The sequence below is a fragment of the Oncorhynchus mykiss genome, chromosome 9 (genome assembly GCF_057628025.1).
Source record: "Oncorhynchus mykiss isolate SJ-2025 chromosome 9, ASM5762802v1, whole genome shotgun sequence".
Lineage (NCBI taxonomy): Eukaryota > Metazoa > Chordata > Actinopteri > Salmoniformes > Salmonidae > Oncorhynchus > Oncorhynchus mykiss.
In genome coordinates, this window is record NC_143030.1 from 50,714,636 (window position 1) to 50,730,474 (window position 15,839).

At 41.7% G+C, this 15,839-nt stretch overlaps 1 protein-coding gene across 4 annotated transcripts in view; it reads right to left on the reverse strand.

The window, feature by feature from the left end:
- Positions 1–15,839, reverse strand: part of kazna (kazrin, periplakin interacting protein a) — a 231,593-nt gene that overhangs the window by 59,814 nt on the left and 155,940 nt on the right. The window contains exon 1 of one of the 4 annotated variants that reach the window (XM_036988143.2): positions 12,712–12,952. The exons of 2 other annotated variants lie outside the window; for them this stretch is intronic. In XM_036988143.2, the coding sequence (XP_036844038.1) occupies positions 12,712–12,742 (31 nt within the window). In that variant the 5' untranslated portion in view covers positions 12,743–12,952. Of the gene's footprint in view, positions 1–12,711; positions 12,953–15,839 lie in introns of those variants that run through there. One more of the 4 variants, XM_090184436.1, reaches the window with a different exon arrangement.

Here is a 15,839-nt window from a genome sequence, read left to right on the forward strand (position 1 = left end):
GATTGAAACAAAGTCCTTGTTCAAGCGTGGTGGTTTTTACATATGCAGAAGGCAATGGCTCCTTTTCAAGGTGATACATTCTACCTGCCTTGGTAATAAACCAAAACCGAAGTGTCTGCAATTTCCAAGGTGGGACTGCATAGGGATAACACACACCAAAGCCTGGTTAGCTCTGGCAGTTGTGGGAACGTTAAGCACGCCCTTGCTCCAGTGAATGTGATTCTCGATGTGACTCTCAGAAGAGGTTCATCTTAGAGGTTAAGATGTGAAACAAATGGATGTGTCACTAGCATTTTGAACTGTAAGTAAAAGCCCTGCCCCACATTGCTCATAAAGCCATATAACTATGGTCATCTCTATAATAAAAAAGTAAACTGACCTATTTAAAGTGGAATTGTTGTGAATGCCATATTTAACCAACTGGGGTGGGAAAGTTATTGAGAGGTGTGTGGTGGTGGGAGGTATTGCTTGACCATGTCCCCACGTGACTTGCACACAAAGACACACACACACGTTGGATAGGGTATTGATCAATGTTGCCCTTTGTAGGTCAGCTGTAAGCATTAGCCCAAGGTTGCCCTTTCAGTCTAGGAGGGATACACGAGGCTAGTCTGTCTACTTCAGTTTAGGTTTATGGAAGAGTCACATACTGCCGCACATACACCGTATTTGATATTTGCTTTATGCTGCTTTACAAGGGGTTACCTGAATGACAACATAACATCATGCTGTATGGGTTGATATAGACAGCAGTCTGTATAATATAAATAACACAGTAATCATGACCTTACTGACCACACACACACACACACACACACACACACACACACACACACACACACACAACCATATCATTACGGGCCATTGATAGTGAATCCATCAGTGGCTGTGGATCATAGCGCTCACTGGCTGAGCTCTGACTACTGATGAAGGCAGTGTTGCTGCGTCTGGAGAGTCCTCTCTGCGGATTAGCTAGTCAATTCACATAAGCAGAACAATCAGCTGGAGACGCCTGAGGACATTACAGGATCGGGCAGCGTGACGAAAATGAAAAGTGCAGGGGACGCAGCTCCGGGGGCACTCCATTACAGAAATCCAGCAAACATTCCTTATTGATGGAGACAGTGATGAGGGGGGAGTCGGGACTCATTTATAAGAGAGATAGGGTTGCTCACATTAACACTCATTGATGAGCTCGAGTGTGCTTTCTGCAGAGGCTACACCACTACATACAACCTTAACTATATGATGACAGTCAAAACATAGAGATGATGAAGATGCTAATAACATTCACAACCTGAGTATAGAGTTAAACCTGTAAAGCCAATTCATGGTGAGAAATGCCTCTGAAATTTAGCAGGCATGATGATCATGTATGTCAGGGTTAGAACTGCAATACACTCACAGTAGGCAACTACACACAGTTCAGACACACAGCAGGACAGACTAGTGGCCAATGCCCCATCTAGCAAATACTACATCTAGCCCGAGAAATCTGCAGTCTAACATAAAGGAATGTGACATGCCCCACACTGGCAAAAGTATTTCATGCTCCAGGTCCCCAGAGCAATGAGGGTTGCACTTTTGGGAGTGTGTTTGGAGAAGAGCGTGACAGACAGTGACTGAAAAACAGTCCAGTAGGAAAGATTAGCTATTTTCCCCAATCGCATACCTACCAAATCTACTCGCATCACCCTAGAGGCCAAATCTTGTCTGTCGATTCTATCAGCCAGACTGGCCATGGCCAGTACACATCTCAGCGGTGTACGCACGTTCATTTTTTTCTCTCTCAGGGACTAGTTAAAGCTGAGTCATTTATACTCCCAAATAGTGAAGGTTTATTTGTGATAAACTGAGCATGGCTGACTGCGTTGTGAACTATTAAGAGGGGTGCAAGTGTAGCATTACAGAATTTTTATATAGAAATGTATTGTGTAGAACAGATATGATTGTCTTTCAGGTACAATAGGGAATCATGTCAGCACTATTCATTACATTTCTATCTGCAATGTTTAACAAATTTACCCCTGGTCTATAGCGCAACCGGCACCTATTCTCTCTAGTCTCGACCCTCACTCCCTCACTCCCGACTGTAATCCCTCCACACTGTTCACAGTTAGCTCCCATTTGTGTAAAGCGTGACAACACAAACACTCGGATTAAAATCATTCTGAGCCTACAGATGGACTGATACGTTGGAACTACTTTTTAACCACAGTGATGTTGTTGTCATGGGGATTAGGGAAAGAGGATTCCATAATATGACTGTGCTCCTATCATATAATTAATAATTAGAATACTACAATGGACATGAACCTTCTTATGATGGGCCAAAAGTCAGCCATGTTGGTCAACCATGGTTTGCCAGTGCTGTGATAAGAAATTGTGTAAAACAATGAATGTGAAGAATGTACAGAGGATTTGGAAGAACAGTCAGACCTCTTGACTTTTTCCAAATTTTTTACGCTACAGCCTTATTCTAAAATATATAATTGTTTTTTCCCCCCTCATCTATCTACACACAATACCCCATAACGACAAAGCAAAGAAATCCAAACCTTTACTCATTAGTTTGTTGAAGCACCTTTGGCAGAGATTACAGTCTTGAGTCTTCTGGGTATGACGCTACAAGCTTGGCACACCTGTATTTGGGGAGATTTTCCCATTCTTCTCTGCAGATCCTCTCAAGCTCTGTCAGGGCGGATGGGGAGTGTCGCTGCACAGCTATTTCAGGTCTCTCCAGAAATTGTATATTGGGTTCAAGTCCGGGCTCTGGCTGGGCCACTCAAGGACATTCAGAGACATGCTTTGTCTTGGTTGTGTGCTTAGGGCCGTTGTCCCTGTCTGAGGTTTTCATCAAGGATTTTTCTGTACTTTGCACCATTGATGTTTCCTTCGAGGCTGACTAGTCTCCCAGTCCCTGAAAAACATCCCCAAATAATGATGCTGCCACCACCGGGCTGCACTTTAGGGATGGTATTGGCCAGGTGATGAGCGGTGCCTGGTTTCCTCCAGACGTGACGCTTGGCATTCAGGCCAAAGAGTTCTATCTTGGTTTCATCAGACCAGAGAACCTAGTTTCTCGTGATCTGAGAGTCCTTCAGGTGCCTTTTGGCAAACTCCAAGCGGGCTGTCATGTGCCTTTTACTGAGGAGTGGCTACCGTCTGGCCACTCTACCATAAAGTCCTGATTGCTGGAGTACTGCAGAGATGGTTGGCCTTCTGGAAGGTTCTCCCATATCCACAGAGATGAACCCTGTCAGAGTGACCATCGGGTTCTTGGTCACATCCCTGACCAAGGCCCTTCTCTCGATTGCTCATTTTGGCTGGGTGGCCAGGTCTAGGAAGAGTCTTGGTTGTTCCAAACTTCTTCCATTTAAGAATGATGGAGGCCACTGTGTTCTTGGGGACCTTCAATGCTGTAGACATTTTTTGGAACCCTTCCCCAGATCTGTGCCTCAACACAATCCTGTCTCGGAGCTCTACTGACAATTCCTTTGACCTCAAGGTTTGTTTTTTGCTCTTACAGGCACTGTCAACTGTGGGACCTTATGTAGACAGGTGTGTGCCTTTCCAAATAATGTCCAATCAATTGAATTTGAAAAAAAAAAAGTAAAGGGGTCTGAATACTTTCCGAATGCACTGCATTGATGCTACAGTGAACTAGCAGTTAGTCAGGTATAGATACTCCCAAAAATACCACCAATGCCAGAAAACGCTCTAGTCAAATTACAGAGACAAAAAAATACAATTTCAGAAAATAATTACTCCAAACTTATTCTGTTGTGTTTACAATGAAGGCAAATGGATGCACTAATGAGTTATTGCTTTACAGCTACGGTGAGAGAGGAGATAGACATTACTGTTTTATTTTTCATTCCTCTTCTTGACATATTATTATTCCAGGCAGAGTGTCTAGAATGAGAATGGGTTGTATTGGGTCAGGGAATAATTACTTCAGTGGGCAATGTGCTGCAGTAGAATAGTCATTTGAAGAGGAAATTGATGCTCTGCTTGATCATTTTCTATATGCTATGAAAGCGAAAAACTGATCTAAGATGGTGGTACTGAGTCTTGCCACTCTACAAGCTCTGATTCTGTGTCTCTCACTTTTGTTGAAGTTTTTTCGTATGGAGGTCTACATGTTTACACAAATATAGTCATTTGTAACTAAAATCAGCAAAAAAATAAACATCATCTCACTGTCAACTGCGTTTATTTTCAGCAATCTTAACATGTGTAAATATTTGTATGAACATAAGACAAACTGAACAAGTTCCACAGACATGTGACTAACAGAAATTGAATAATGTGTCCAAGAACAAAGGGGGGGTCAAAATCAAAAGTAACAGTCAGTATCTGGTGTGGCCACCAGCTGCATTAAGTACTGCAGTCCATCTCCTTCTCATGGACTGCACCAGATTTGCCAGTTCTTGCTGTGAGATGTTACCCCACTCTTCCACCAAGGCACCTGCAAGTTCCCGGACATTTCTGGGGGGGAATGGCCCTAGCTCTCACCCTCCAATCCAACAGGTCCCAGATGTGCTCAATGGGTTTGAGATCCATCTCTTCGCTGGCCATGGCAGAACACTGACATTCCTGTCTTGCAGGAAATCAAGCACAGAATGAGCAGTGTGGCTGGTGGCATTGTCATGCTGGAGGGTCATGTCAGGATGAGCCTGCAGGAAGGGTACCACATGAGGGAGGAGGATGTCTTCCCTGTAATGCACAGACCAAGCTCAGTCCGATGATGCTGTGACACACCGCCCCAGACCATGACGGACCCTCCACCTCCAAATCGATCCCGCCGCAGAGTACAGGCCTCGGTGTAACGCTCATTCTTTCAACGATAAATGCGAATCCGACCATCACCCCTGGTGAGACAAACTTTGACTCGTCACTGAAGAGCACTTTTTGCCAGTCCTGTCTGGTCCAGCGACAGTGGGTTTGTGCCAATAGGCGACGTTGTTGCCGGTGATGTCTGGTGAGGACCTGCCTTACGACAGGCCTTCAAACCCTCAGTCCAGCCTCTCTCAGCCGATTGCGGACAGTCTGAGCACTGATGGAGGAATTTTTCGTTCCTGGTGTAACTCGGGCAGTTGTTGTTGCCATCCTGTACCTGTCCCGCAGGTGTGATGTTCAGATGTAACAACGCCTGTACATAATCGGTACACGTGGTCTGCCACTGCGAGGAGGATCAGCTGTCCGTCCTGTAGCACTGTCTTAGGAATCTCACAGTACGGACATTGCAATTTATTGCCCTGGCCACATCTGCAGTCCTCATGCCTCCTTGCAGCATGCCTAAGGCACGTTCACACAGATGAGCAGGGACCCTGGGCATCTTTCTTTTGGTGAGTCAGTAGAAAGGCCTCTTCAGTGTCCTAAGTTTTCATAACTGTGACCTTAATTGCCTACTGTTAGTGTCTTAAGCTGTTAGTGTCTTAACGACCGTTCCACAGGTGCATGTTCATGAATTGTTTATGGTTCATTGAACATGCATGGGAAACCGTGTTTAAACCCTTTACAATGAAGATCTGTGAAGTTATTTGGATTTTTAAGAATTATCTTTGAAAGACAGAGTCCTGAAAAAGGGACGTTTCTTTTTTTGCTGAGTTTGGAGTCAACAACATCCACAACACATTTCGTTACCTGTGGAATTACTGACTAACAACATACCTGGGCAGTCACTGCCTACAGCTGGGAATACACCCGGACATGGAAGCGAGCCGGAATACTCTACCGGCCCCCTCTGCCTGCCTTGCTATTGTCAAACGTCCGATCACCCAGGACTCTGCCACATCCCCCCCGGTTTTGACCATCTACCGAGCCAGCAGGTCAATCAAATTCTCTCTAAAATGAATAGACGGTGGTATTTGCTTCATGATTAATCAGCGCTGGTGTACCAACTCCACAGTACATCCACAGGGATACCTTCAGCTCGTCATGTACCACACTCGATGAGTACATAGACACTGATGTCATATATCCGGTTCCGTATAGAGACGTGTAATCCCACAAAAAACTGCAACGTCATACGACAACAACAAGCCCTGGTTCTCAAAATAACTATCTTTACTACATGAGGAAAGTAACTCCATAAAATATGAACTTCAAATCAGACAAATATGAACCGTGCTCTGCAATTAGGAAGGCCAAAACAAACCACATAAAAACTAGAAGCACAATTCACTGCCAATGACTCCAGATATGTCTGGAAAAGCTTACAGGAGATGACAAATTGCAAAAAACCCTCCTCCTTCAAATGAGCACCCCTCCCAGAAAAACTCAATGTGTTGTATGTGCGGTTTGAGGAAACGAGCGCACAGACACTCAACCCCCCACTTCAGGTATCTCCCCTCCCACCAGCATTCACCATAAAGGAGGATGAGGTCAGAACTGTTTTCAAAAAGCAAAACATAAGGAAAGCAGAAGGGCCGGATTAATTTGCCCAGCCGTGTTCCACCACTGTGCAGAACAACTGTCTCCAGTGTTCACCGACATTTTTAACACTTCCTTATGCCAATGTGCAGTACCACAGTGTTTTAAAGTATCCTTCCTTCTTTATGTCCCCAAATCACCCAAAACAACCTAACTCAACGACTTCAGAACAGTCGCCCTGACATCTGTGGCCATGAAAGCATTTGAAAGCCTAGTCCTGGCCTACTTAAAACCATGCACATCCCCATTGATGGATCCACTCATTTGCCTACAGAGCTAATAGGTCTGTTGAAGATGCTGTCAACACAGCACTCCACTGCACACTGCAATCCCTAGAGAAACCTAACACCTACTCACGCATCCTGTTCATAGACTGTAGCTCGCCTTTCAATACAATCAATTCCCACAAACTATTCACTAAGCTGTAGGACTTGAAGTAACAGCCATTACCAGACAACTACCAGCAAACAATATTTGCCAACACTAGGAGGAAACAGAAGAGTCAGAGCACAGCATCTTCTCATGAATGACCGAAGACTGTTTCCTTCATGCTATTTGGCATAGCATTTGCTCGGTCACACAAATTATCTCTCACTGTATAAAACGTAAATGTGTGTGTGCGAGCGTGCATGCGTGCGTGCGTATGTTTTTGGGTTGTTCAAACACAACCTTTTTCCTGGTGCCAAAGGCTAATAGAGCTAGTTGTGTATTTGTAGGTTGGGCCAAACACGAGGGCAGCAAACTCTGTCCCCTTTGATATTTAATCAAAGAGCTCTGTTTAAGTCTGCACACATACACAAACAAAGGAAATTGTGCCAACAAGTCGACCTTCCGTCAAACATGAATGATAAAGCAGCCTTTCTTGGCAGAAAAACGTGTGATTAGTTGCTCACACTCACAGGCCTTTCAAAAGTCCAGCCTTGAAAAAAATATATACTATCAACTACATTTTTTCCAAGCCTTGGCAAAATAATCTCAGTAGCATCTTGAAATCCCTGGAAAACTCTTATTTTAACGAGAATAGTGCCATTTCTGTTTCCAGTGAAGATGAAAACATTGGTAGTTCAGACGCACAGCACACCTGCGAATGCATTTAGTGCATAAGCCGCACAGTAAGGAAGTCTGTCACTGCTCAGTTTTTTGTCACCTTTTCAGAGAGGTGTATTGTGGGAGGGAAACCCTATGTCTCTGTGTTTCGTCAACTGAGGTAGAGTTAATGGAAAATAGCAGGAGGCATACCGAAAGTCAGTGGGATGAATGTTAAAAGCCACAATGGCCAAATACTTCTCGTTGGTGTAATAGAAATGTGCTAAACCAATGTTTAGCAAAGACTTTTGCTTTAAAACTACATCCATGGGCATTGAATAATTGTAGGGTGGTTGGATACTGGACTATCCACTAAAATATTATCCTTTGTCTTACAGTCAAGAATAGAAGAAAAGGTTCAACCTAGAATGCCATGTGAAACAGATAAACACATTCTAATGAAAAATACTTTGACTAGATTTTGCCCATCACTGCTTCACCAAAACATGTCCAACTATCTAATAATAATAATACAATGGCTGTAGATTATACTGTCACGCCCTGGCCATAGAGAGGCTTTCAATTCTCTATTTTGGTTAGGCCAGGGTGTGACTAGGGTGGGAATTCTATGTTATTTTTTCTATGTTTTTGTATTTCTTTGTTTTTGGCCGGGTATGGTTCTCAATCAGGGACAGCTGTCTATTGTTATCTCTGATTGGGAACCATTCTTAGGTAGCCTTTTCCCACCTGTGTTTTGTGGGTAATTATTTTTCCGTGTGTGTTTGTGTGCACCTCGGTTGGGTCACGGTCTTTGCTGTTTACCTGTTTGTTTTTTGGTTGTTTCACTTTCATTAAAAGATGTGGAACTACATGCACGCTGCGCCTTGGTCGATTTATGACAGGGAGTTTGAGGATAGCGAGGGTGACATATACACTGAGTATACCAAATATTAGGAACACCCCCACCCCCCCCTTTGCCCTCAGAACAGCCTCAATTCATCGGGCGATGGACTCTACAAGGTGCCAAAAGCGTTCCACAGGGATAATGGCCCATGTTGACTCCAGTGTCAAGTTAGCTGGATGTCTTTTGGGTGGTGGACCATTTTTGATACACATGGGAAACTGTTGAGTGCAGCGTTGCAGTTCCTGGCACCTACTACAATTCCCCATTCAAAGGCACTTACATTTTTTGTCTTGCCCATTCACCCTCTGAATGGGACAAATACACAATCCATGTCTCAATTGTCTGAAGGTTTAAAATGCATTTTTAACATGTCCCCTCCCCTTCACCTACACAGATTTAAGAAGTTACATCAATAAGGGATCACACTGTAACTTTCACCTGGATTCACCTGGTCAGTCTATGTAATAGAAAGAGTAGGTGTTCTGATTGTTTGTATACTCAGCGTATATTTTCAAGTGAAACATTTACCACAAAAATCAGGTTTCTGTCCCTTTATCCCTAAGCACTGGTTTTGTATTGAGAACCTGTTGCCCAGTTGCCTGAACTTGACATAAAAACACATGTGAACTACTAAAACACATGAAAGGCAGGCCATTCTCTTAGCCCCTCACAGTATCACACAGAGGGTCTGCTGCATCTACCCACTCCGCTGACAGTCATGTAATTACAGAGGCAAGATCAGGCCACTCATAATTACACAGTCACACTGGACACGGCCAGCCAGCTGTGAAACGCACAAACGCATGCATATGCACACACACTCCTACACACACACGCCCTGTCACTTAATTCTGTGTGATGGACAGGCCAGTGGGTGCAGCCAGGAGAGGGAGGGAGGGAGGGTGGGTGGGTGGGCAGTGAAAACAGACACCAGGGTCCCCCACCCAGGTCCCGACTCATGGAAGGGGTAAAAGTTCAGGACGGGGGGTAGAGATAATGATACAGGCACCATAGAGCAAATCCCCCTCTCCACCACACCTTTTCAGATTGAGTGATTGACAACTATGACATGGTTTACATAGTAGGGGATGATATCTTTGAGTAACTGCATTTAAATTACAGCACCCTTTTTCATTTGAACGAAACCTGCCATATTTGCCCATTGTTGATGTGCTCAGAAAGGTGCTCAAGCTTACTTTTATTTATTTTATTTTTATTAAACTTTTTTTTTAAATGACCTTTAAGGTCACTGGTTTTAATACCTGAGCCAAGAAGGACAAAAATCTGTTTGATGTGCCGCCTGTCTCTTTTAATAGCCGGCCACCCCACACATTTCAGCAAATAAACGCTTGTTTCAAATAACCCCAGGTCTAAATGAATGGTTTACAAGGTTACCATGAATTACCATGAATTGTTTGTAAGGTTTAATGTTTGTTTTGTAACATAATTCAATAATGACTCTGAAAAAATGATGGCAATCTGTTTTTAATCGCCAGTAAGAAACTGCTAACCTTTGTCTGCAAACAGCGGAATACTTCTAGCTAGCTGGAAAGCATAAAAACAGTCAACAACTTTGGGAGTACAGACCCCAAGAAATCAGTAGATTTCTGGCGAAAATGCACAGTCAAAGAGATGAATAATTATCCTGTCAAGGAAGTTATCTCGAAATAGAGGCATACTAAGAGAAAAGAAACGTGACATAGTATGTAAATGATAACACATTGCAGGAAATGAAGAAATTGATAAAAACGCTGGAAGTGAATGCTGGAATTAAACTATTAACTATGCAAATGAGCAAAAGCTGTGTGCATTAAGGAGATAGATGCCTGGCTCAAATAGAAGCCTGTCTCTAAGTGCCTGTTATCTCCAGTGATTTAAGCAAATACACACCTGGGCTATTAATTGAAGTTTTACAGTAGGACAAATATAAGTACCCACCCAATTATTATTATTATTATTATTATTATTATTTTCGGTTAAAAAGGAGTCCATTCGATATGATACTTTTGTAGTGTACAACTATATTTATAGTTACCACCTAGCCATATAGGAACTCATATCCCCAGGCAATCAGATCCATAATATCTGGCCTTAGCCCTAGAAAAGGTTGCTTCTAGGTCTACTCTTGAAAGTGACACCACCACTAAAGCTAGACACAGAATAGCTAATCAGTGAGTTGTCTTTCACAAAGAGGGTATTTTAATAACGACACATAGAAGAGGTGACCTGCCCTTGAGCCTGACACTTTGACCTGTCATTTCCCCATAATGCCTGTAAGCTCTTCACACAGATGCTGTCAACTCATAGTTCAAAACAGTTTCAGCCAAAATAAAATTTCATTTCAATTCAGGAATTAAACTGGAATTTCAGTTTACTTCCTAAATTTAAATGGAATTGAGCGCAACACTGGTCACAACTAGTCTGGACTTTCAACCTTCACATATACTGTACTAAAACTAGACTTGACTAAGCTAGAGTAGATTGGACTAGATTTGAGATAGAGGAGTTTAAAAGGGAAAACCGATCTACATTGCCTATCTGAGACATTTGTGATGAGTATTCCTGTTCTGGTTTGAACACAAAAATATGTGAGATGCTATTGGGGCAATGTTCGCATGAATGCCTCATAATTAAACACAACTGCTAATATGTAGCCACACCTTGGATAGAAGTTAGGCTCTCGGAAGCAATGAATACCGTTGAAACTGTTTGTTTGTTTTGCTTAGGTGGCAAGAATGGTGTCAGTGACCACACCCTGTGGCTAAGCCAGCAGGAATTACCAGATGTGTTGTCACTGCACAGCTGAGTATGTCACTCAAACTACTAGCAACGCTATTGGGACACTCCAATAACCATTATAACTGCCCCCCTAAACAGTATCAGCCTCAGGTGGAAGCAGTGAGGATTCAAGTACAGTAGCTAATGAATACTATGCTCTGATGGTTAGCAGATAGGGTCTATGTGGATGGTACTGAGCTGATTTTGGCCCGCATGGTTTGGAATTGATCAGAGGATTTTAAGCAGATCTGACTAGGTCAGTCTTGAAACAGAGGCGCTCATCCACTGAGGACTACAGTACCCATGAACCATCAACGTTTAAAATGTACATGACCTATAGACAATGCTGTCACACACTGAAATACACAGAGAGTAAAATACGCATTCACTCTCAGAGAAATGTGAGCTCAATAACCCTAGATGCAGCACTGTTAAAAATATATTTTTTAAACAATGCTGCCTTCATGATTCAGGCACAAACACAAATGTACCGTTGTTCTGAGAAATTCAGACATATTGCTGTACAAATAACCAAGGACAACACTGAGTCACCTATTCACTAACCCATGACAAAAGGTCTTTAGAAAACAAAAAAACAACACTGCCTGAAAGAAATGCCTTCACTAAACAACCCACAATGAATTCTGCTGGTGAATTGCAATTAGACAAAACTCATTCATTCAATCATTTCCAAACTACGTTTTTTTTTTTTTTTTTGCTCCTTTGCACCCCATTATTTTTATTTCTACTTTGCACATTCTTCCACTGCAAATCTACCATTCCAGTGTTTTACTTGCTATATTGTATTTACTTTGCCACCATGGCCTTTTTTTGCCTTTACCTCCCTTATCTCACCTCATTTGCTCACATCGTACTGTATATAGACTTGTTTCTACTGTATTATTTACTGTATGTTTGTTTTACTCCATGTGTAACTCTGTGTCGTTGTATGTGTCGAACTGCTTTGCTTTATCTTGGCCAGGTCGCAATTGTAAATGAGAACTTGTTCTCAACTTGCCTACCTGGTTAAATAAAGGTGAAATAAATAAATAAATAAATAATGTAAAATGTGAAGATATTCTATCGAGTTGGTATAGGTACACCTTGTTGTCAGTCAGCCTGACAACTACAGTTTGTTTTAGTGTATGACTTTGGCTCTAGGGTGGCATAGTTCACTCCCATGTTCAAACAACAACAAGCCGTGAGGTCATAGTTGGGTAAAGTAACTGAGCGGTTCGACAATGAGTGGCAGCCGGCAGGTGACTGAACATCCCACATGACACTTTTACCCACATGTGAACTCGCTGTTTTCTGAGTTGTAATAATACACGAACACAAAAGCACAAACAGTGCTTAAAAAAACAGTCCCATAGGTCTCCGCTGCAGCCCCCCATTCAAAATATTCAAAATACCAGGCCTCACCAAAAGCTTCAGTCACAAGCTCCCTTCCAGTGTCAGTGTCACTTGAAGCTTTTGGTCAGCACACAACTGCTAAAGGCTACTAGTCAGGGAGAGCGATGACAAGCAGCCACGCTCTTCCACTACTCCACTCCTTCTCCACTCACCAGGTTTCCCCTCCTCCCTGTCCGACTTCATCCTCTCCTCACAGAAGACTTTTCCCAAGGATTCCACTGTCAGGTCTGGGCTGGGAATCTCACAATAGACAACAGGGGAATCTGAACAACACTCCTCAGGCACAAACCACTCTTCTTCCACTGCACTGTGTCCAGGAAATCAGGAAATACTTCCAGAGATTGTCCCTCCCTCTCTCTTTCTCTTGCTCTCTCTCTTTCTGTACCTGTTCTAAGAGACTCCCACAGGTTTAGAATTACATATTCCATTCCTCCCCTCCCCCTCTGTTCCAATGCTTCACTGGGGGGTGGCGCTAACTAGAGCTGTCACTATTTTCCCACACTACTCCAACACACACACACACACACACACACACACACACACACACACACACACACACAGGTTAGGGGAGGAGTTATGGCAAGGTGCGGTCTTGTAGTAGGCAGGTGAGAGCGTCAATGTGTGTGTCCTCTCACGCAGGTTGGCCAGGCAATGTAGCTCAATTAAAACAGAGCGGGTCTAGAAGTTGCTCTCAAGAACCCAAGGCATTAATAAGGCATTCTGCCTTATCCCAAGGGTTCTCATCTATAAGCACTGCTTACCGGTGGGACCATGTGAACTACAATCCCAATGCTCTGTTTTACATTTAGAAACTATGTGGTTTTTGAATCATATGGAACTTATCTTATTTCTTTGTTTATTTTAAATAAATAAAAATAGGGGTAGATCAGCTTTAATATTGCAGGTAGATTGTAGCTTCCATCAGTGTAAGGGCATAATTTCCAATCCCCAATATATTTTTTTGTATACACACACACACGCACGCACGCACACACACGCACACGCACATGCACACACACAATTTATATATATACTAACATATAGTACCAGTCAAAAGTTTGGACACACCTACTCATTCCAGGGTTTTTCTTTATTTTTTACTATTTGTAGAATAATAGTGACAACATCAAAATTATGAAATAACATATATGGAATCGTGAAGTAACCAAAAAAAGTGTTACACAAATCAAGATCTTATCTATTTTTGATAACTTTCTATTAAAATGTATTGGAGTTAGGTAATTTCTTTCTTTTGGGATATGTATACCGAGTATGCCCACATCCCTATCAGAACATTTTATTGGTAAACTACACAGTAATGTAAAAGTTATATATTTTTTGTGATCCAACACGTAATACACTTACACTTATACACTTATCATAATTTGGTTTTAATCCAGAGAGGTTAGAAGAAGTATCTAGATCCTCTATGCGGCTGTGGAGGGATCCAAATTGTGGATCAGCGTACAATGGCACCTTTGTTTTTTAGCCCTGGATTTCTAACCCCTTGATATTATTGTTGGATCTGATTTTAACAGTTAACATTTCGATGGCAATAATAAATAGATATGCCGATAGTGGACAACCTTGTTTCACTCCTCTAGACAGTTTTAAACTTTCTGAGAAGTAGCAATTATTTACTATTTTAGACCTAGGGTTACTATACATGACTTTAACCCATTTCATGACATAGTCCTCTTTCAAAATATAGTTTGGTGAATCATGGCTGACTCCGTCATTTTTTAACAAGTTTCATATATATATGTATAAACTCCAGTCATACTTTATCAAAGGCCTTTTCAAAGTCAGCTATGAATGCCAAGTCTGGTTTCCCAGATTTTTCATAGTGTTCTACCAGTACTTATACGTAGTCTTATATTATCTCCAATGTATCGTCCATGTCAAAAACCTGTCTAATTAGGTTGAATAACATCCGACAATATCTTTTGAATTCTATGCGTTAAGCATTTTGCCAGACTTTTTGCATCACAGCATTGAAGTGTAAGAGGCCTCTAATTTATTAAATGGACTGGATATTTATGTTTACCACTGTGATCCTTTTTCAGTAATAATGAAATCAGGCCTTCTTGTTGAGTGTCTGACAATCTACCATGTATATAAGAGTGGTTAAAACATGCTAATAACGGTCCTCTGAGTATATAAAAAAAGGTTTGGTATACCTCCACTGTTATGCCATCCAGCCCTGGAGTTTTCCCGGACTTAACGCCTTTAATTGCATCAAGAAGTTCCTCCTCTGTAATTTGGCCTTCACATGAATCTTTCTATAAAGCTGTTAATGTTACATTTTTAATAGAAAAAGAAATCCATGCGATTAACTTCGGTTACTGGAGATGGAGGAGACTGAAATGAAAACATATGCTTACAGTACTCTACATCCTCTTTCAAAATATCGTTTGGTGTATCATGGCTGACAAGTTTCAGTAAATTATTTTTTGTAGCATTTCTATGTTGAAGATTGAAAAATAATTTGGTGCATTTTTCTCCATTTTCCATCCAGTTCGCTTAATTTGTATAATATATCACATTCGATCTTTCTTGAATAATTTCCTCCATTTATTTTTGTTTTTCCTCTAACTTATTCTGAGCCTCTATGGTACAGTTTTATTGCTATCGATCTGTACTGTTAGTCCTTCCATTTCCTTTGTTAATATGTACTCTTTTGACCTAAATTGCTTTTGTTTTAGAGATGAGTTGCATGGACTCTAAAGGCACATTTAAAAGTGTCCCGTAACTATGTTATGTCAGAAAAAGTCAGTTGTAAATTTTTCTGTATTAGTTAAAAACAATTTATCATCCAACAGGCTTTGAATACATTTACAATATCCTCGCCCACGTGGAAAATCTGTAAGAATAATACATATGTCAATTATGTGATGGTCAGACCGCATTCTGTCCCCTCTCAACACTTTTTAAACTTTTGGTGCCAGAGAGAATGAGATAGGAAAGTAATCAAGACGACTAGCTTGATTGAGCCCTGCCACGTACACTACCGTTTCAAAAGTTTGGAGTCACTTAGAATTTTTTTTGTTTTTGAAAGACAAGCACATTTTTTGTCCATTTAAAATAACATATGATGTTGTAAGTCATTCACAACATCATATTGTAGCTGGAAACTGCAGATTTTATAATGGAATTTCTACATAGGTGTACAGAGACCCATTACCAGCAACCGTCACTCCTGTGTTCTAATGGCACATTGTGGTAGCTAATCCAAGTTTATAATTTTAAAAAGGCTAATTGATCATTAGAGGACCCTTTT